We start from the raw sequence: 20,917 nt of genomic DNA, 5'->3' as shown, positions 1-20,917 counted from the left end.
AGCTGTACGTCCGCATCGGACTAGAGGAGCCGAAGGTAGAGAGGCATGTCGAAGGTTGATCTAGCAATCAGATTGTGGGGGAAGGGAGGAGAGGGAGGAGTACCAGTGAAGCCTCAACTCAGCTGGGGTGACAGAGATGGAGGACAAAAGACAGGCTCTGTGCCCTAGCTTGCCAAGGACACCAAAGTCAAGCAGACACACAGACCCTGTCTTTCACCACTATGTCAGAAACTAAAATTAACATATAAGTACATGGTACGTTCTCTGGCAAGTCCGTTCCTTCTCTGGGTGGGTCTCAGGCTTCTGAGAACAAACATCTGGCTTGGCCGAGTATTACCTACTGTGTCCAATCCTGGGGGAATCCGACAACGCTCCCCGCCCCCCCCACACACACACATGTAGCCTGAAACTGCAGGGTCTACAGACTTTTGGTGTGCAGGCCGCAGACCCAGACCCTGCCTAACGGGAGCCCCGTCCGTGTATCATTCCGGGTCCCAAATCCTATGCTTTTCTCTCTCTCTTTTTTTTTTTTTTTAAAGATTTTATTTATTTATTTGTCAGAGAGAGAGTGAGAGCGAGCACAGGCAGACAGAGTGGAAGGCAGAGGCAGAGGGAGAAGCAGGCTCCCCGCAGAGCAAGGAGCCCGATGTGGGACTCGATCCCAGGACGCTGGGATCACGACCCGAGCTGAAGGCAGCTGCTTAACCAACTGAGCCACCCAGGCGTCCCTGCTTTTCTCTTTTTAAAAAGGTTTCCTATCCTGAGTTTATAAAGGATGCTAGGATCGAAGAACTGCTTATCAGTAGGCATGCATCTGCTCTGGTCCAGGCACTGTGTGGTGTCCCCCTTGATCCTGCAACAGCCCAGCAAAGGGGAGACACAGAGGCTTAGTGATCACCCAGAGTCAGCACACCGGGGTGCAAGCCAGGTCTGTGTGATCACTAGCTTTAGAATCATCCCAGGGATGCCTGGGTGCCTCAATGGGTTGAGCCTCTGCCTTTGGCTCAGGTCATGATCTCAGGGTCCTGGGATGGAGCCCTCATCAGGCTCCCTGCTCAGCGGGGAGCCTGCTTCCCCCTCTCTCTGCCTGCCTCTCTGCCCACTTGTGATCTCTATCAAATAAATAAATAAAATCTTTAAAAATTAAAAAAAAAAATCATCCCAGGGCAGAGTACTAGGTCCTACTCCAGGACCCCAACCCAGGAGGCCTAGAGATCTGCATTTCACGCCCCCCACACCACCATTCTACAGTCAATGGTCAATGTCCCCTGGTCCTGGTCCAGGCAGCAAGGCTGTCCTATTTCCCTGTCACTACCTCCTGCTGTGGCATCCTTCAGAGGCAGAAGGCAGGGCTAGTACCCTGTGCCCGGTGGGGAAACAGAGGCTGGAAGGGAAGCCACAAGCCCAGCAGGGCCCACAGTCCCTGGCTGGGGAGGACTTATGGGAGGGACTCACCATCTGGTCCGCCAGGAGCAGCACCGTCTTGAGGCTGAACTTGCGGGAGCAGAAGTTGAAGAGGTCCTCGAGGCTGGGCCCTAGCAGCTCCATGACCATCACATTGTAGTCCCCCTCCGCTCCACACCACTTGATGGACGGGATTCCCACTGAGGGCCAGAATAGTGGCTGTCAGCGTGGGACCGCCCCCCTGAACGCATGCGCATATATGCACGCCCCCAGAGCGCCTCAGGCCCCGCCCCCAGGTCCCGCCCAGCCCTCACCTCCTCCCTGCATCATCTTGTAGAACTTGCTCTCGATGTGCAGCTGTGGGTGCTTCGTTTTCACACACTCGAGCTTGATGGCAACTTCTTCACCAGAGGCAATATTGGCACCTGCCAGGGGCGAGGGAGGGCACAGGGGACCTGGGTCACGCTCGGCCAGGCAGCTGGCCTCAGGTCAGGGCCAAGTCAGAGGTCTGTGCCTGAGCAGCTCAGCACCCCTTGGGGGACGACAGAAGAGCGGCAGAGGGCCCTGCACTGCATCCAAGGGAAGTGGAGGGACCGTGGGCACAGAGCGGACCCCTGGGCCAGTTGGGGCGGGAGGGGAGGGTGGGAAGAGCGCATGTGCGAGGGGAAGGCCAGGAGGAACTGCGGACACGTCACAGAGCCACAGGCTGGTGCAGCCAGAATGTCAGATGTGAAGGGAGGCGAGATGGGCTGCAGACGGCTCACAGATCACGGGAGAGGAATTTTACCCTGGAGAGTGGGAGCCCCTGAGCTGGAGAGGAGTGAGGTCAGTGGGATGTCAGGGCTAAGGAGGAGAGAAGGGAGTGGGGCAAGCTTCTGTCTCAAGAAGTCCCAAGAAAGACCCAAACCCAAACTGTGCCTTGCCTCAGTTTCCTCAGCTCTAATACTGAGTGGGCTGAGAGGCCAGGGGCCAAACTGAGGGACAGAGGCCAAGTGTCACTGCAGCAGGGGTGACTGAAACTGTGGAGCCTTACTTAGCACACACAAACAGAGCAGAAGAGCCAGGGGAGGACACCAGCCCAGAAGACTGCAGGACAGGAGAAAGCCTGCGTCTCAAGTCAGGGGACAAGATGAGGTTCTGCCATAAGCAGCCCCAGAACCACTGGCTGGCCATCTGAGAAAAGACACTATAGTTCACCCCCCACAGACCACAAATCCCAAGTGAAGCCATAGTTTGTGTGGAAAAAAGAAAAAGGTGGGGTATAAGTGAGCATAGCCGCTTTGCCTTTTTGTTGTTAAGTAAGCTCTACACCCAACATGGGGCTCGAACTCACAACCCCGAGATCAAGAGTCACACGCTGCCAGGCACTGAGCCGCCAGGCACCCCTGCATAGTCACTTTGAAAACCAAGCTGGCATTTACCCAGTAGAGTTGAATACACACAAACCCTCTCCCAAGCAAGCCCACTCCCGAGTGTCTGTCCTTCAGAAACACGGGAGCTCCAGGAGGACAAGAATGTCATGACTCCTGAAGTCTGACATCAGAACAGCTAAATTGCCATGCAGTTGGAGAGAAGGCCACAGGGCAGGGCAAAGGAACGGATACTGGCTCCGGGCAGCTGGTGGGCAGCTCCCAGCAATTTTTTTTTTAAGATTTGATTTATTTATTTGTCAGAGAGAGAGAAAGCGCACTCACAAGCGGGGAAGCAGCAGGCAGAGGGAGAAGCAGGCTCTCCGCTAACAAGGAGCCTGCTTCGGCAGGCTCAATCCCAGGACCCCAGGATCCTGACTCAAGCAGAGAGCAGACGCTTAACCAACTGAGCCACCCAGGCATCTCGGCTCCCAGCATCTTAACATGCTGTCCGAGAGAATGAGGAGCCACACCATTCACGAGAACCCAGGGTGAAGACAAGCCAGTGCCCAGCAACGGGCAGTGTGGACAAACTGAATGCTTCTTTCCACGCAGCGGGATGTTATTCAGCCACAGGAAGGAATGAAGTACTGCTACATGCTACAGCGTCGATGAACCCTGCAAACGTGCTATGTGAACAAGCCAGACACCAAAGCAGAGATGTAGGATTCCATTATAGGAACTGTCCAGAATAGGTAAATCGGCAGAGCCCAGAAGTTGACTGGTGATTGCCAGGGGTGAGGAGGAGGAAAGAGGGTGTGTCTACCTAACGGGTATGGGGTTTTCTTTTGGGGTGATGAAAATGTTTGCGGGAGAGCGCCTGGGTGGCTCAGTTGGTTAAGTGACTGCCTCCGGCTCAGGTCATGATCCTGGCGTCCCGGGATCGAGTGCCACATCTCTGCTCAGCAGAGTCTGCTTCTCCTTCTGACCCTCCCCCCTCTCATGCTCTCCCTCATTCTCTCTCAGATGAATAAATAAAATTTTTTAAAAAAAGAAAAAGAAAATGTTTGCGGGAACTAGATAGGAACGGTGGTTGCACAACACTGGGAATGTACCAAATGCCACTGAATTGTGTATTTTAAAAACGGTTAATTGTGTTATGCAAATTTTACCTCCGTTGAAGGAGAGGAAGAGACAGGAGAAGGCCCGCACGGTTGAAAAGATACGATGCCGAACGGGGTTAGGTCTAGGGATACAAACGTAACAAAACTCTTTAACACAAGGGAACAATTTCAACAGGGAGAAGGTGGTTCCCTTTGAGGGGAAAGGAGAGGAGGGGACAGCATGGGGCGGCGGGGGCCTACACGGTGACAGGCACGTCCTCCTCTGAGGGGAAGGGGAGGAAGGGGCCTGACAGCAGGCATACTGGCTGTATGCCTTCTTTTTATCTACTCACATTTAATAAAAAGAAAACAATGAGACCTGAGAAGAAGAGAAGGGAGAATTGCCTTACAACTCTGGGGCAGGCAAAGCTTTTTATCCCTGATTTAAAACCCAAAGGCCATTTAGGAAAAAGAAAAAAAAAATAAAAATAAAAATGGCTCCATCCCATCTAAAATGGGAATTCCTTCTCTGTGGCAAAAACACCAGGAACAGGGGCCCCTGGGTGGCTCAGTGGGTTAAGCCTCTGCCTTCGGCTTGGGTCAGGCTCGGGTCATGATCTCGGGGTTCTGGGAGCCCGCATCAGGCTCTCTGCTCAGCAGGGAGCCTGTTTCCCTTCCTCTCTCTCTGCCTGCCTCTCTGCCGACTTGTGATCTCTGTCTATCAAATAAATAAGTAAAATCTTTTTTTAAAAAAAACAAACAAAACACCAGCCACAAAGTCCTATGAAATATCCCTGTAACTTACCAGTGGCAAGGGGATGATGGCACTAACATGTTAACCAGCTCCTATGCCCCAGTAGGAAAAAGACCAAAGGCTCAAAGCAAACAGGGTAAAGGACCTACAGAGATGCTTCAAGAGAAAGAAATCATTAATATAAAAATGGCGAGATGCTCAACCTCCTTGTGAGAGTAACGCAAATGGTCCCCAAAGAGCTCCCCCACCAGTGCCTGGCGGAGGTCTTGCGGTGAGACGCCTACGCTGTCCCACACGGGGCTGTGGGGCGGTGGGGACCATGGCTCAAAGAGCCCATGTGTTCACTGAATAAGCCGGCTCCCAGTTTAGGGGTGCACTCAACACCCTAGTGAGTACAGAAAGGGCCTGGATGAGGCGGTCCGCTGTGGGGTGTTTGCAACAGCAGAACTTGGACACAGCCCAGATGGCCGTCATTCCAGGGCCTAGTTAAATGAAGAATGGCCCATCAATAACACGGAATACAATGGAAAAAGAATGAGGAAGCTCTCTCTGTGCAGAAGTGGAAAGATCTCAAAGATACAGGAAGTGAGAAAACAAAGCACACAGAACAGTGTGCATTCTATGCTCTCTCCAGTTTAAAAACATGAAAAGATGGGGGAAATCATACTGATCTGTGTTTGGTTGTATCTACATAAGAAAACACTGGAAAGAAGCAGGAGAAACCAGTGAGGGCCGGGCAGGGCTACACTGACCCCTAGCCCAGGAGGGCACAACATTTTACTGGATTCTAGATTATGGGCTGCCATCTTTCCCGACACCTCTGTTGGGATACAATTCATGTACTACACGATTATTTCTTTAAAGTGTACAATTCAGTGGTTTTTAGTGTACTCGCAAGGCTGTGCGATTCACACCCCAAGCAACTTCAGAACATTTTCACCACCTCCAAAGCCCAGGCCCCTTCAGTTTTCGCTCCGCATCTCCCCCAAACCCCAGCTGCAGGCCACCACTCATCTACTTTCTGTATCTGTGGGTTTGCCTGTTCTGGACATTTCTTTTAAATGGAATCATACAATACGTGATCCCTTGTGACTGGCTTCTTTCACTCAGCATGTTTTTGCGTTTTGGTTTTTGGTTTTGTGTGTTTTCATTTGTGACCCCCATAAAATAAAATTAATAAGAAAACAGATCACCAAATCCAGGGAGCAAGTGGAGAAAAAGTACTTTGCAAATGGTAAACTGCTTCTGGCACATCAGCACGCATCACCAGGGAGGGCCCTGCACGTTTCTGAAAAGCAGGGAGGGCATGGCATGGGAGGCTGTTCTGAGGTATCAACAGGCTGCCAAGAGTGCCCGGCCCAAGGGCGCCTTGGGGACTCAGTCCCTTAAGCCACTGCCTTTGGCTCAGGTCATGATCCCAGGGTCCTCCTGCCTCGGGCTCCTTGCTCGGCAGGGAGCCTGCTTCTCTCTCTGCCTCTCCCTGCCACTCTGCCCACTTGTGCGCATGCGCACGCTCTCTCTCTCTCACACACATAAATAAATAAAATCTTAAAAAAAAAGAGTGCCTGGCCCCTAGTAAGTGTTCAGCAGAAGTTGGGCTTGGTAAGTACAGGCCCCTGGGTTTCAGACATGAGCCCAGTGTCTTAACCACGGACAGGCCAGTGGGAGGAAAGGTGGCACAGGCTCCAGGAGGTGTGAGCGGGACTGTGCAAGACAGAGGTCACAGCACATGCAAAGGTCCACTGGGAGTGGGGTACAGTGAGTTGAGTGGTTTGTTGCAGCCTGAGCTTGAGGCAACTGTGGGAGACTGTGGAAGAGGTGATCAGAAGGGTCTCAAATGCCAAGTGAAGATCTTGGCCTTGAGCCTGAGACTTCACGGGCCAGGCAAGGATGCCTTTTTAGAGGGATTCACAGCCTCCGCCCTACTGACGTCTGGGGCCCCGCAATTCTTTGTCGTGGGACCTGTGCTGTGCGTTTTAGGATGGCTTGCAGCGTCCCTAACACCAGCTGCCAGCGGCACCCCCTCTTCCCTCAGTTCCAATGATCAGAAACGTCCCCAGACTGGGGGACGAACCCACCCCCCACCCCCACCCCTGTTCAGACCCACTGGCATGTTAGAAAGGACTGGAGAGAACATGAGGGGCAAGGGAAACCTAGATGAGAGCTGATGGTGACCCCAGACCCAGCAGGGGGCAGAGACCAAGACACTCTGAACGTAGGGCCCCCAGGACTATGGTTCAGCAGACAGATGCAGGGAAGAGGTGCTGCGGAGAACACCCTTCCCCGAGATGGGGAGGGGCCGGTGGGAGGAGCCCTTTTACCCCCCCCACACCCTGCCCCAACTCCCCCGCCATCCTGCAAGGACTACTGTTTGTATCTCTAGCTGACACATACAGAAACTGAAACACTTAAGGCCAAGAGATCAAACACCACACTAACTTCCCCAGGACAGGGAGCTCGCTCTCAGGTGAAGCTTCTGGGTCCCTGGAGAGTGCTGGAAAACACCCACAGTGGATGGCACCCCCCAGGTTCCCACCACGGCAGGGGCCCCTCAAGCTGCTTCCGATCTGTCTGGAGACGACCAGCCTTCTCTCTGGTCTCCCTGAATTCTCACTGCTGAGGCTCAGAAAGGTTAAGTAACTGGCCCAAGGTCACAGGACTTGTTGGGGGCAGAGCTGGGCTTTGAATGTGAGTCCCCAAAGTCCCTGCTTTTTTCTCTCTCCCAACTGTCTAGCATCTCATTCATTCCACCAACAGACACACTGAGGCCTAGACCAGCGGAGGCAGCCCTGCCCAGACGAGCTCTCAACTCACCCTCTATGGGGGCAACAAAGGAGAACTCTAGTGGGAAATGCCGGAACAGGGGGAGGGAGACAACAGAGGTGACCCAGCAATTAGGGACAGTGGCCCCATGGGAGGATGGGCCAGTCTGGAAAACACACGCGGACACAGAGAAGGGCCTGGAGCTGGCCAGCCCTAGGATCGGGGGCCTGGGGAAGCCCTGGGTAGGTAGAGGGGGTGACCAAGTGCACACCAGGGCTCATTCAGATACCAACACAGACAAACAAGACAGGACCCCGGGGAGACCGATGCCCCGCCGATTAGAGCTGAGAAACAGAGACCACGAGTAAAGCACAGGGAGCTCTTGAGGGCGCACAGCCAGTGGTGGCAGAGGGGACACAGTCTCGGCTACTTCTGGACCCTGTGCAGCTGCCCCGAGACCCTCATGAGAGGCCACGGGCCTTGCAGCCACATCCACCCAGTACTCGCCTGTGGTTGATCCTGGAAAGCAGGGCCTGGAGGCCGCGCCCAGCCCCACCTGCAGAGGCCATCTGGAGTCGGGCCCTGGCACTGGCACCAGTGACAAGAATGTGGCCAGGGCTTTGAACAAAGGGAGCCAGCGAGGCCAGCCGGGGAGGCCCTACAATCACCACTGTCCTCGCAGCAATGCGACAGGAGCCCAGGAAGGAGGAGGCAGGACACAGCATCAGGCCAGGGTCCCTGGGCCTGAGCACCCAGCAGAGGCTGGACAGGTTAACTGCTCTCCAGGCAGAACTGGCGCCCCACCCCCACTCAGGCCCAAGTGGACCCAAATCCTCTGACAGTAGCAAATCTCCAAAAAAGACCTCGGGCTGGCGGAGGACACAACAGAAGAGCGACACAGCTGGGCCGAGCACGCGCAGGTGTGCACAGTGGGGTCTCATCACCGCTCACCACCTCGCAGGCCTCCTGACCCCATTCTACCGATGGGGAAGCCAAGACCAGCGGAGGTCACCATCCATTCAAGGGCATACAGCTATGCGAGAAAAGCCAGCCCCCAAGCCTGGTAGAATTTACTCCGGAGCCTATACAAAGAGGAGTAAAGCCAGACCGGGTTTTCAAAATGAACTAGATAAACAGGAAGTCCTGCCCCCAGGGAGGTTTCTCCACATGGACCAGGGACCAGCTTTCCAAATGACCTTGGCCTGCCCCTCCCCTCTCAGGGCTTCTGTTCCCTTCTACAGGAAGAAGGCCCTGGACTGGATGTTTCCTGGGAGCAGATGTGCATCTGTGCCAAAAGCCACTGCTCCCTCTTTTTCCCCTTGGTCAGTCAGGCCTCATTATCCCATGAACTTTCCATATGGGGACACTGAGGCACAGAGCAGCCACCTGACGTTCCCAACGGCTGCACAAAGCCAGGTCTGGAACTCGGGTCTGTCTGACGTCTCCCTCCCATGTTCTGTCACACTCTTGCACTCACACGGGTGCAAGGGCTGCCTTTTCTAGCGGGCAAGAGAAGCAGCGGGAGGCCAGCCTGACCGCGCCGCACCTGCTTCTGGTGTGTGCAGAACAGAAGGGCTCCAGCTCGACCTGCTGCTGTGTGGGGCAACCACAAAGAGGAGCCTGCCCAGCACCAACTACGTGCTCAGACAGTGTCCCCTCCCTGTCCTCTCTGATGGGGCAGAGGGCAACTCACAGAGAAGCAGAGTTCATACCCCAAGAGAGCAGAGACCCAGACCGCTGGGTAAGAGAACGCCCCCTGCCTCCCGGGTTCAGAACCAGCAAGCACAGCACAAGGCCTTGTTGTTTTTCTCTGCCCAGGACAGAAATGATTTACTTTGCTTTTCCAAGGAGGGAAAGAGTGGCCAAGAGACAGGAATGAGGCCAAACCCTAGGGGCTGGACACCCTGCGCTATCAATTCCCACTTGCAACTACCGCCACAGGCCCTCCCCTCCAGACCAGCAACTGCAGGGGAAGAGCCGTGGCTCCTGACCACGCATGCGCTCGGGCAGCTGAGAAGGTAGCATGTGAAGGCGGGCGCCTCTCCTCTGCCAGGCTGAGGAACGGGGTTGAGATGTCAGCGGTTTGTTTAAAATGACAACAGGAGCGCAAACTCAGACTTTCAACAGGAAGCCCATCCGGAGAGAATGATCCTGAAAACTCTGACCAGACCCCTACCCCCACCCCTACCCAGAGGTTACTGGGAGAGCCTGCGTCACTGTCATTCCGAAGCCAGCCTGGGCTGAATTCCAGGGGACAGAGCAGAAGGAGGGGGCCCAGCTGGGAGCTGAGCGATAGCCCAGGCCTCTTCTGTCTACCAGCATCCTTCCCCCAGGAGGCAAGAAACAGGGGTGCTACCCCAGCCTGGGCCTTCCCACGCCCAGCTGGAGACCCAGGTCATCTGCAGCTGGAAACCAGAGCTAAAAATACCCTCCTGCGTCCAGCCTGCAGCAAGCGGGAACCCCGCCCCACCCTGACTGTGTGACCCCACTCCCCTGGTCAGCCTCACCCCCAACCTGCTGCTTCTCTCCCTACCTGGCATGGCCCTGGGGACAAAATGACCAAAAATGTGCCACTGGAGGCCGGAGCCAAGTTCTGGCTGGACAGCCTGAAGTCCCGACATGTTTCTTCCTACTTGTCCCTGGCACTGTCCCAGGGGCCCCAGAGACACCAGGCTGGAGTCAGGGACACTTACCCAGGTAGATGTCTCCGAAGGACCCACTCCCGATCTTCCTTCCAAGGCGGTACTTGTTCCCCACACGCAGCTCCATGACTCACTCTCACTGCAGAGGGGAGCAGAGACACAGGGGTCAGGAAGGCGGGGAGCAGGGAAGGGAGCCTCGCCAGCTGGACCCCACCACACCCGCCCCCCAAAGGCCCTCCCACTGTACAAGAACAGAGCTGCCCTGGCTTTGCCTGAGGGCACCCGGGTGTCAGGTGGGCCAGAGTGTCCCCCTGTGAGGGCCAGGAGGCAGGCTGAGGACGTGTGTCAGGGGCTAATGCCCCAAAGGAAAGAGCCAAGTAAGCATCTCCTTGGGGGACATTCATGTGGGGACCCTCTGACAGGAGCTTCTCAGGGGAGGGCCAGTCACAAGGGGCCAAGACCCTAAGAGGGAAAGTCAAAGACAAAGCGGGTGGCGGGGGGTGGAAATCGGGAGCTGATCACGCTGGGACTGCCACCATGGCAACCACCAGCAAGTTCTCACCTTCCGGGATGGGAGCACATGTTGAATGGAGGGTCCCACGGGAGTCCCTAAGCCCCTTTAAGACTCAAAAACGACAGGGTCCCCTGCTCCCACCTCCAAGCCCCCACGTTTCTGGTCACAAGTATTGGGCACCAAGTCTCCACAGCCTGGCCCGGTCTTTCCAGAGGCCAGAAGTTGCCAGCTTGAGAGAGAGGCCTCCTCTCCAGCTCAGAGGGCAGCAGGAAAGGGGGCCTCAGAGCAGCCAGCCATCTCCCCCTCTGGACCTCACGACACCGAGCACAGGGCTCTCCACACGCTTTTTCCTTGAATGGACAGTTTGGGGCTGGCTTTCTTCAAGACTAGAAGGAGGGTCTCCTTAGAGAGCCCCAAAGAGCAACTGAGGGGACCACGGCCAGGTTTTTAGCCACCAGGCTCTGGGGTGGACGGAGAGGTCTGATGGGAGCGGCTCCTCTCCTTCCCATGCCCCACCCTGGGTGCCCAAGCTCATGCGACATCAGGGGCCACCCTGGTAGAGACCTCTGCCCTCTGAGGTCCTGGCCCGCAGAAAGGGGAACTCAAAGGCCAGGAGCCGGTTTCTACACTTAGGGGACAGAGGACAGTGGCTATGGAACAGGAAAAGGATGGGGGATCCCTAAGATCTCAGAATGTCTAGAGCAGGGGCCTCCCTCTACAGACAGGGAACTCAGGCCTAGAGAGGCCACATCACCTGCCCCCTGCTCCCCAGTGGCAGAGTGTCCTCACCTGGAACCCAGACAGGGTTCCCGCTGCCCCCACCTGACACATACAGGACTTACTTCCTGCCAGGGCTGGGAAGCAAAGCAGGACGATGGAGAAGGAGCTGCACGAGGCACAGCAGCGGGGGGGCCCCTTCCCCAAGCCCCGGGCTATCCCCAAAGCCAGACCCACCTGGGAGGGGAGATGCAAACGAAGATGGCCAGGCTGGAGCTCTTGCCCCAGCAGAGGCAGGAAGCCACCAGCTCCTGCCCAAGAGACACCTCTCGCCCCAGGACCTAACTCCCAGCGGAGCAGCCACAAGCCCTTCACTGAGGACCACAAGGAAGCAGCCTCCACCCCAGGCCAGCCAAACTCTGGGCTCTCAACCAAGGGCCTCTGCCCACACGCCTGGCCGGTGGCCGCCAGTGGAACGCACTCCACATTTGCAGAAAACTCACATGCCACACATTTCACATACACAGTGACCTGTGTGTACACTCCAAAGGAAGAAAAAAAGCCAACACACACCAGGGGCCCCACAGTGGGGCGGTGGGGGGGGGGACTAGGGAGAGAGGAAGGGGGGGTGTCGAGGATGTGTACATACATAAACACTGCCCCCCCCCCCCGTTTTCCGCCAACGCCAATTCGGAGACCACACATGGCAGCCGGGAAAGCCGCAGGTTAGGAAAGGAACATAAATATACCCGCATCCTATATTACATAAATACCCACGCCGGATTATATAAATACCCGCGCCCTCCGTCTGGGTGCCTTACATAAATACACTGCACATGACCCCCAGCCCCTCCCCACTCACCGGGCTGTGGGCAGAGAAGGGGAGAAGAGAGGGTGCAAACAACCAGCCCTGCCGGAAACCACTGCTGGGCGCTAGTCTCCCAGACCAAGTGGGGGGGCCGGGCCCCCAGGGAGAGTCTACACGGTCCCAGCCCTATCCCCTAAAAACCCTCCCAGAGGAGAGGAAAAAGGATCCAGTCGGGGAAAGGAGAAGCTTCCCAGTTCTTTGTCGCTTCTCCCATGGGGTGTGTGTGTGGGGGGAGGGGGGGGTTGGAATAAATGAAGTGAAAAAAAAAAAAAAAAAAAAAGGGCAGACGCAAACCCGGAGTTTCAGCTTTAAACAAATTACACAAACTATCGAACAGCAGAGCGCATAGGCAGGTTTCTTACTCTCTGACACCCCCTCACCCCCAGCCAGGGCCCTCATCACTGGACCATTAAAGTAGAAATTGGAGGGACATTCTACAGGAAGGCAAAGGAGCCCCAAGCCCAGGCATCAGCTGGGCGCAACTTCAGGCACTCGGGATCCCCTTCCCTTCTCCCCGAATCCTTCTCTCCGCGGAAGGCTGTGCCAAGAGGAACATATGTAGAACTCAGGGCAAAGTTGGGGAGGGGGCTCACCCCACTTGGAGTCTGGGCGTGAAGAGGGGCTCGGGGATCCTCTCTCTAGAGCTAACCCGGCCACGAACATAGTTTCATGTGCCACAGAGACTCGCCAAACACGGATTTCTCACGAGCAGAAATGGGAGAATCCGAGCTGATACATAACCCCCACTCCTTTCTTTCTCTCCACAAAGGAAAACAGAATCGGTGGCTGGGTGACCACACAGCCCAGCACGTCGGGGGGCCCCTCCACGCGCCCCCGAGCGCCCCCATCCACTGTGCGGGAGCAGCCTCGCTGACCCCTAGGTCCCAAGCCAGGACAGAACGGGGGAGGCGCCGCTGATTGTCCGGCGAAACACACACAAGCCCAGGGTCTGGCCGGGAAGCCCGAGTCAACAGTATCAACAGTCTCGGGTGCCCCCGGCGCCCCGGGCCTGGACGCCCCCCCTTCCCGCAGCGTCCCCCAGTTACAGCCCCCGGGGTGGCCTCTCGGCCGGCCGGGGCCTTGAAGGGTCCAGCTGGGGGAGGGGGAGGCGGGCCGGACTGGGTGGGGGGGCTCCCCCGGCGAAGCCTGCAAAATAATAGTCACCCTCCTCCTCCTCGTCCCCAGCCGCGCCTTTGTCCTCGCCGGGCCGAGCGGGCGGCGCCCGGGCTGCACCCCCCGCCCCGTACCCGAGTGCGAACGCGCGTGTGTCCGCCCTCCCCTCCCCTCCCTCTCGCGCAAAAACAAAGAGGCGGAGGGAGCCCCGTTTCCCCCCGGGTTTGCGCCCCTCCGCGGGCCCGCGGCCCCCCAATATTTACCCCGCCGGGAAGGCTCCGGTGCCGGGCCGCTGCTCGGGGGGCTGCCGCGGGCGGGGGCGGCCCGCCGGGGCGGATGCCGGAGGATTCGCGGAGCCGCCCGGCGCGCCAGCCTCTCCCGGCCCAGCCGCCGCCGCCAGCCGCCGCCGCCGCCGCCGCGCTCCGCTCGGCCCCGGCCGGGCTCGGGCTCGGGCTCTGGGTTCTCGCCGCCGCCGCCGCCGCCGCCGCCGCCTCCCTCCTCCGGGCCCTCCTGCCCCCCCGCCCCCCCCGCCGGCGCGCGCGCTCCCGGCCGGCGCGCGCCCGCCGGCTCCCATTGAGCCCCGGGCCCGACGGCTGATGTCATCCCCGGCCCGCCGCCGCCGCCCCGGAGGATTTAAAGGGCCCGCGCCTCGGCTCCCGGGGACGTGGGGGTGGGGGGAGCGCTCGGCCGGGAAACATGGTTTAGCCATCCCCGCCCCCGCCGCCTGGCGAGGAGCGCCTTGCAGGAACGCGGTCTTACGTGTGGGGCCGGGGAACACACACGGCCACCGACACCCTGATCAGGTCTGGGGCACAGGTGGAAAAAGCTGGGTGGGGGTGGGGAGGAGGCGCTGCACAAAAAGCCGGGATTTTCTAGATCCCAAAGCCTCTTCTTCCCCCGTTCTCTCTCCTCTCAAACCAAAGCAGTAGCCCCTGCGAAGGCCACAGCAAAAAAAGAATGTCTGGGGAGTTGGGAGCTCTGAGTACTACAGAGAACAGAGGTCAGTGATTGGACAGGACAGCAGGAGACAGAGAGTGCCCAGGTGACAAAAGACCCAGGGAGGTAACCAGGGCTCAGCTACCCTCACCACCCCGCGGGTCCCTCACCCCATAGAAGGGATACTCCCAGCTCTTCCAGCAGCCCAGACTGTGACCGGTACAAACCCTGATCCTGGTCTCACTGGTTCAGTGAGGAAACTGGCACACTGCCAGGGAACTAACATGGAGTCAGGGTCCCTGGCAGTGCAGGGTTAGCTAAGGCACCTGCCAACTCTGGCCTTGGCTTTTCACATCTGCAAAATCAGGAAGGAGACCCCTGGCTCCCCAGGTCACTGGGATAATTAATTACGGCTTCTCACCAACTTCCAGGGTAGCCAATGAAAGGTTCCAGGGCAAAGTTATTAAAACGATGATATTGACACTGGGCCATGCAAAGCTCCAAATTATGACACACGTCCATCCCCACACATGGTTGTGGTGGTGGAAACACGAAATACCAGAGTGCGCTGCAGCCAGTCCAGGAAGCATGGTTCCCGGGAAGAGTCACTTCCCTAATAACCACATCTTCCCTAGAGCCTGAGGGACTTAGTCACACCCTGTCCAAACTGGTGGGACCCCGCAGATCAGGCGCCTCTTCTCTTCCAGATCAGGAAACTGGGGCCCAGAGAGGGGAGGGGTTTGCCCAGGACCCCACAGATAGTTGGCCCGGGCCAGAACCTGGTCTCAGTGCCCTCTTTGCCAGAGCAGGGGTTCACCAGCCAAGGTGGTGGGCTTTGCTTGACCTGCGTGGTGTTTTTGTTATTTATACTGCTTTATTAATTGATAACCAATGTTTCAAATGCACCGATTTCATACTATAGGTCTGTATTCTGTACTTCCCTTGAAGCCCCAGGAGAACAGGCAACACTGGGTCTGAACTCACACCGACCCGGCTGTGGCCACACTCAGCTGGCCTGGGCAGCAGCCACCTACCTCATTCCTCCCATGAGCTTGTTGTACCCATTGTTATGACTTCCTTTATCCCCTGGAGGTGCCCAAGTATGACCCTGTCCTAGAAGCCAGCCATCACCAATGCCCAGCCCTCTGTCATCTGTTTTCATCCCATTCTCCCCAACCCTGCATCCTGCTGCTCTGCTTCCAACATCCAGGGATGCCAGCCCTCTGGGTGGCTCCAAGTTCTCCTAAAGTCAGACAAGGTGTCCAGGCCTAGGCAGGCATGGAATGCACCCCTGTGTCCTCTATCCTCATCACCCCACCATCAACCCAAGCCCGGCTGCCCAGTGATGGCTTCCCTCTCCAGGAAGGGACTGGCACCACTTAGCTCTGGCATCTACTGGTTCCCTAAGGCCTGCTCCCAGGCTCTCTCCTGCTGTCACTACCCGCTGTCTCCCTTGGAAGAATGCTCCCACACCCTGCCCCTGATTACCTGGGTTGTGGGCCTGAGTTCTCCCTCCTACTCCCCTAGAAGACCATCCCCCGAGGTACTTCTTCTTTTTTTTTTTTTTTTTAAGATTTTATTTATTTGACAGACAGATCACAAGTAGGCAGAGAGGCAGTCAGAGAGAGGAGGAAGCAGGCTCCCTGCTGAGCAGAGAGCCCGATGCGGGGCTCGATTCCAGGACCCTGCGATCATAACCTGAGCCGAAGGCAGAGGCCTTAACCCACTGAGCCACCCAGGCGCCCCCTGAGGTACTTCTAAAAAGCTTTGCAGCTCAGCTCTAAGGAGAAACTGAGAGACGAGAAAACCCAGAAGAGGACTAGAGCGATTCCAAAGGGAAAGAAATCTTACGGAGTTCTAGCAACCTCTGGGCCTGACTTCTCTCTTCGTTCTAGGTTCCCAGTTATTCTTCCTGAGGCTTAACTCCCAACAGTGAAGGCCCAAGGGTGTGGCCAGCCTGAGTTCATCCCCGTTCTGCTCCCTGCACACCCACTCACTCACCTAGAAGATGCACTCAGCCCGGAACAATGGGCGTCAGTGGAGTCCCAGCTCACCTGGGTCCCACCCTGGAGTCCAGCCGCTCTGCAGAAGGAGAGACTCCCCGGCATACCTCCAACGTGGCACTTTGGACTCATTTTTTTTGGCACGCAACCTACCTGCTGCCCTCCCACTCACCCACCCGCAGCCCCTGGAGCACTGGGCTGGGGAAATCTCGAATTAATGATGATAGTGCATAAGAAATCAGAGATGGGGAGGAAGCTTTTGGTCCTCCCAAAGGGATCTGCAGCTGAGTCTTGCCCCTGAGCATCCTGGGTTTATTAAACATCAGGATGGTCCTTCAAACGGCCCTAGACAGGCCTTAGCCCTGGCAGTTCCTGCTGCCTGGGATGCTTTTCCCTCAGAGAGCTGCATGGCTCATTCGCTCACCTCCCCGAGGCCTTGGCTCTTATCCCCTTCACTGGGAGGCCTTCTGGTCTTCCTGATTTAAGATCCAACCCCACTAGGGCACTGCCTCTCCTCTCCACCCCTCCACTCCTGCTGCTTCATTTTTTTTTTACTGTCATTTCTCTCTAAATAACATGCTCTACATGGTACTTGTTTGAAGTGTGTGTGTTTGTGTGTGTGTGTGTGTGAGGCCCCTAGCAGATTATAAGCTGTACAAAGGCAGGGAGTTGCTGCTGTTTGGGGGTCACTCTCTCTGACAAAACATTAAGAGCTACATTTATTGAGCACCTACTGTGTGCCGGGGCCTCTACAAGACACATTACTTGTACCGACTCATCCAACCGTCATATCTACGCTCAGCAGAGGAAGTGGAGAGGGAGTGGCCTGGCAGAGCCTGTGCCCCAACCACTTCTCCCAGGCTAGTGGAGAACACAGTTCCAGAATGAGTCCACCGCCCCTCCTTCAGGCTCCTGAGCCCCAATCCTACAGGCACAGTTTGCCCCCCACCCACTAAGAACCACAGGGGCCTGAGGGGCTCATTTATGTGGCCCCATCATTTTACAGTGGACATTGAGACCCAGGAAGCCTTGCTCAGAGTCACCAAGGGAGCCCAAGACAGGAGCCCACCGTGGCTGAGAAGCCAGCTTCCAATGCTGACTTTGCCCCTTTTTAGCTGTGTGACCCTAGGAAAGTTCCTTACACTCTCTGAGCCTCATTTGTCCAATGGGGATAGTACAGAGGATCACGCACCAAAACAACTGAGCCCAAAAGCAGCCCTGAGGAAGAGGAAAATGACAAGTTTCTAGGAGCCGGCAGGGAGTGGAATTCGGGCCCCCTGCCTTGGACTCCCAGCACCTCGGGCTGGGGCTCCAGCTGCTTTTTTCCTTGCCTTTCTCTTCCCCTTCTGGGTGGAGGTGGGCAAACCCAGGCGGGGGGCCCACCCTCCGTCTTCACTTCTGGCCTTGGCTTTAGGATGCTCCTGCAGGAAGTTTCTCAGGCTTCTTATTCTTGGTGGCTACTCATGTCTCTCCCAAGACCCCTGAGGGTTGGTGGCCCACCACAGGCTCTGCCCCCAAGACGTCCTCCTCAAGCCTGCCAGCCTGAAAATGCTGCCCTGGTGCATTCTTCTCACCCAGCGAGCCCTTGGCAGCTTGCCCTCGGACCCTTCCATAATGTTCCACCCACCTCTGACTGCTCACAGGGCAGTGCCCTGTCTCCAATCAGCACCTTGGCCCGGGCCTCTGCAGTCTCCACTGCCTTTAGACACTTCTCCTGGTGACCTCACCACATTGCCTCGCCTGGTCATTCTCTAGGCAGTGGTTCCTCCCTCCTCCATGTTTGGTGGAGATGCAGCAGGGTGGGGTGGCGAGAGTCCTGGACCAGGGGCCAGGAAGCCCACGTTTGAGTCCCAGCTCAGCCTGTGAATTTCAGCGGGAACTTGGAGAATTCACATCCCCTTTCTTGGGGGCCGGAAAGGAAATCTCTAAGGCTCTTTCTTCGGTCTCCCCATCTATAAACTAAAGGCTAGACTGGATGGGGAAGGTCCTCTTACACTCCACATCTGGGGCTCCCTGTTGAGAAAGACCCTGAGGTCACCCACATCTGGGATCAGTAGGAAAGGGTTTTCTCCCTGGCTACCCTCGCCCATGTTTGAAACATTGTACACATCCCATTAGCTCCACCGCCCAGCTATATTCTGAGTCCAGCCTCCTCTCACCACATGTATCTTTCACATAGATACTGTAGCGGTTTGTTACCTGTGAGATCAGAGCACTTGACTACTGAAAATGCACCAAAGGCTCCCTCTGTCTTTAGTGGGAAATCCATGTTCTTTCCCAGGCCTGCTATGATCGGGCCCTTACCTGCTTCTCAGGCCTCATCTCAAACTACCTTTTTTCGTTTCTTCCTTCATTTCATCATAGCTCAGGGCCTTTGCACGTGCCATTCTTTCTGCCTAGAATTATCTCCCTGCAGACGTCATTGGCTGCCTTCAACAGCTTGATTGTGTTCAAGTCACAGCTCAGAAGTCACCTCCTCAGAGAGGCCTCCTTTGATCACACAATCTTTTTTCTTTTTCTTTTTTTTTTTTTTTAGGTAAGCTCCATGCCCAACATGGGGCTTAAACTCACAACCCGAGATCAAGAGCCAACCGGGTGCCCTGACCACACCATCTTAAGCAGGCCCCATTCCCCTCTGCCTCTTTCTACCAGATCACCCTGCCTTATTTTCTTTATGGCACTTACTATGGGCTGAACACATCAACTTGTTTATTTTTAATGCTCTTGAACATAAGCTCCGAGAGAGAGAAATCCTCTTATAGGTGCTCCTGTGAGTGTCCAATTGGTAATGGGTGCCCCATAAATACTTGGGCAATGAGCAAATTCTGCCGTGGGTGTGTGGTCGTAGGGGTGGAGGCAAGGGCCTGGCACTTTCCATCCCTGGGCCCGATGGTGCCAGACAGCCTTCTCTCAGACACAGGCCTTACTTATCCCGTGGTTCCTCCCTACCCCATCCACCGCTTACGGTGGGTTCTTGGCCCTCTCCCCTCCACTGGGGAAAACCCCTCTGGGTATCCCTTATGCTGCTGGTCTTCACTGGGGACTCAACTCTCAGACCACCCATCTCTAAAGGCACAGGTTCGGGGAGCACTGGAACACCCCAGCATCACCCAAGGGCCACTGCCTTCACCTCTGCCCACCTCCCACCGGCATCCTTCCTTCAGCTTGGCTTGTCCCCTCGATGCCCCTCGGCGCGACCCAACCTTGCCGTTTGCGCCACTGCCAATTCTCTCCAAAACGCGCTCCCTCCATCCTCTGGGAGTCCAAGGAATCTCATCTCCAGGACACACAACCACTCATTAACTGGGCCACGGGAATTACGATGATTGCCACGGCTAATAATCCCAATTCCCACAGCAACACTTCTCAAGTCAGCATAGCTGGCGCGATTCATCATCTCAACGTGTCACACGTCTGTCCACAAACATTTCCTGATGCCCACCCCTCACCGGGCCTGAGAGAGCCAGGCTGAGTCCTGCTCGCCTCATGCTGACAATCTGCCTGGACCGGCTGCGTGAGCACGAGAAAGAAAGATGGACTCTGGATTGCAGAGAGAACCCGCTAGATGGAGAGCACCACAGGCCAGGTCCCCGTGGCCTGGCATCAGCGGGGGCACCAAGAGGGCACTGAGCTGCCCCTCACCCTCCACCCAGGGTGGCCTGTGAAATGCACCATCGGGGAGTTCTTAACTTGAGACCAAGTGCTACATAGATACAACATCTAGATGAGTCCCCGAGACCCCTTCTTGCCAGACTGCACACCATGTCCCTTCCATTGGGAAAGTGGGGAGTTGCCATTGGGGGCGGCCGAAGGACGAGGGGCTGGAAGGTGGGTAGATTTGGAGGATGGAGAGGAACAGCCCGAGCCAAGGCTATGAGAAGAAACGCAGACATTTGAAGGTGGCCCCCGACCCCCGTGGGGAGACGAGTCCATTGGCACCCAGGATCTCCCATGGCTGATGCGGCAGGTGGAAGCGGACAGGGTCTTTAATCCCAAGCTGCCAACTAGGGGACTCGTCCACTGGCTTTGCTCACAACAGCGTGGCGTTTTGCACATAGAAGATAAGAAGAAGGAGAGAACAAGCAAACGCACATTTATTGGACCCCGCAAGGGGCACCTGCCACGGGCTCTTGTTGACTTCTCTACCGCAGTCCCATGAACCGGAGATCACCCCACCTGTTTTACAGGTAGGAGCCTGAGGCTGGGAGAGTTTATCAGAACACGATCTATTGTTCGCGAAGGTTACAAAGGACTCCAATTCACCCTTCCCAGACCCACCCAGGGGCCTCACCCTGCCTCACAGCCTGCACCCCAATCCGCTTTTGTCTCCCTCCGTGCATGCCAAAGGGAACGTGCCCGTGCATCTGAGGTCCCCACTGAATGCCCCCCCCCCCCCCCCCCCCCCGCTTTGCTCTTCAGGACACCACGAATCCACTCACCCACTCTGAAAACATCCAGGGGATTCTGGTGGCCGCTATCGTGGCTTTTTCCAAAGTAGATCCCGGCACCCCAGGAAATTCACGGAGTGCTCCACTGGGGTGTGGGAAGAGAGATCAGAATTTGCATTCTTATCCAGTTTTTAATCTTGGCTTTCTAAATGTTCTATCTTAATGTATGTTTTATAACACACGCGTTAGCCCAGCAGAACATCTATACCCAAGTTTTAAACAAATATATATACATTTGCATACAAAATACGCGCTCAAAAATATTCTCACAGAAGGGGTGCGCCGCCGCAGTTTACATCAGCG

The 20,917-nt window shown here is 56.3% G+C and overlaps 1 protein-coding gene across 11 annotated transcripts in view; it reads right to left on the bottom strand.

Moving 5' to 3' along the window:
* The window catches only part of LOC116592780 (casein kinase I), a 30,727-nt gene extending 10,028 nt beyond the window's left edge, over positions 1-20,699 (bottom strand). For 7 of the 11 annotated variants that reach the window (XM_032346282.1, XM_032346283.1, XM_032346289.1 and 4 more), the window contains exons 1-3: positions 10,067-10,142; positions 1,719-1,829; positions 1,456-1,604 (exon numbers count right to left, since the gene is read on the bottom strand). In XM_032346282.1, coding sequence (XP_032202173.1) covers positions 1,456-1,604; positions 1,719-1,829; positions 10,067-10,142 — 336 coding nt within the window. Of the gene's footprint in view, positions 1-1,455; positions 1,605-1,718; positions 1,830-10,066; positions 10,155-12,108; positions 12,128-13,278; positions 13,351-13,490; positions 13,639-20,605 lie in introns of those variants that run through there. The other 4 variants (XM_032346284.1, XM_032346281.1, XM_032346286.1 and 1 more) reach the window with 4 other exon arrangements.
* Positions 20,700-20,917: the final 218 nt, after the last annotated feature.

Source organism: Mustela erminea, chromosome 6, assembly GCF_009829155.1.
Source record: "Mustela erminea isolate mMusErm1 chromosome 6, mMusErm1.Pri, whole genome shotgun sequence".
NCBI classification, from domain to species: domain Eukaryota; kingdom Metazoa; phylum Chordata; class Mammalia; order Carnivora; family Mustelidae; genus Mustela; species Mustela erminea.
Note: the sequence above shows the minus strand (reverse complement) of the source record. Positions and strands in the feature narration are given on the sequence as shown.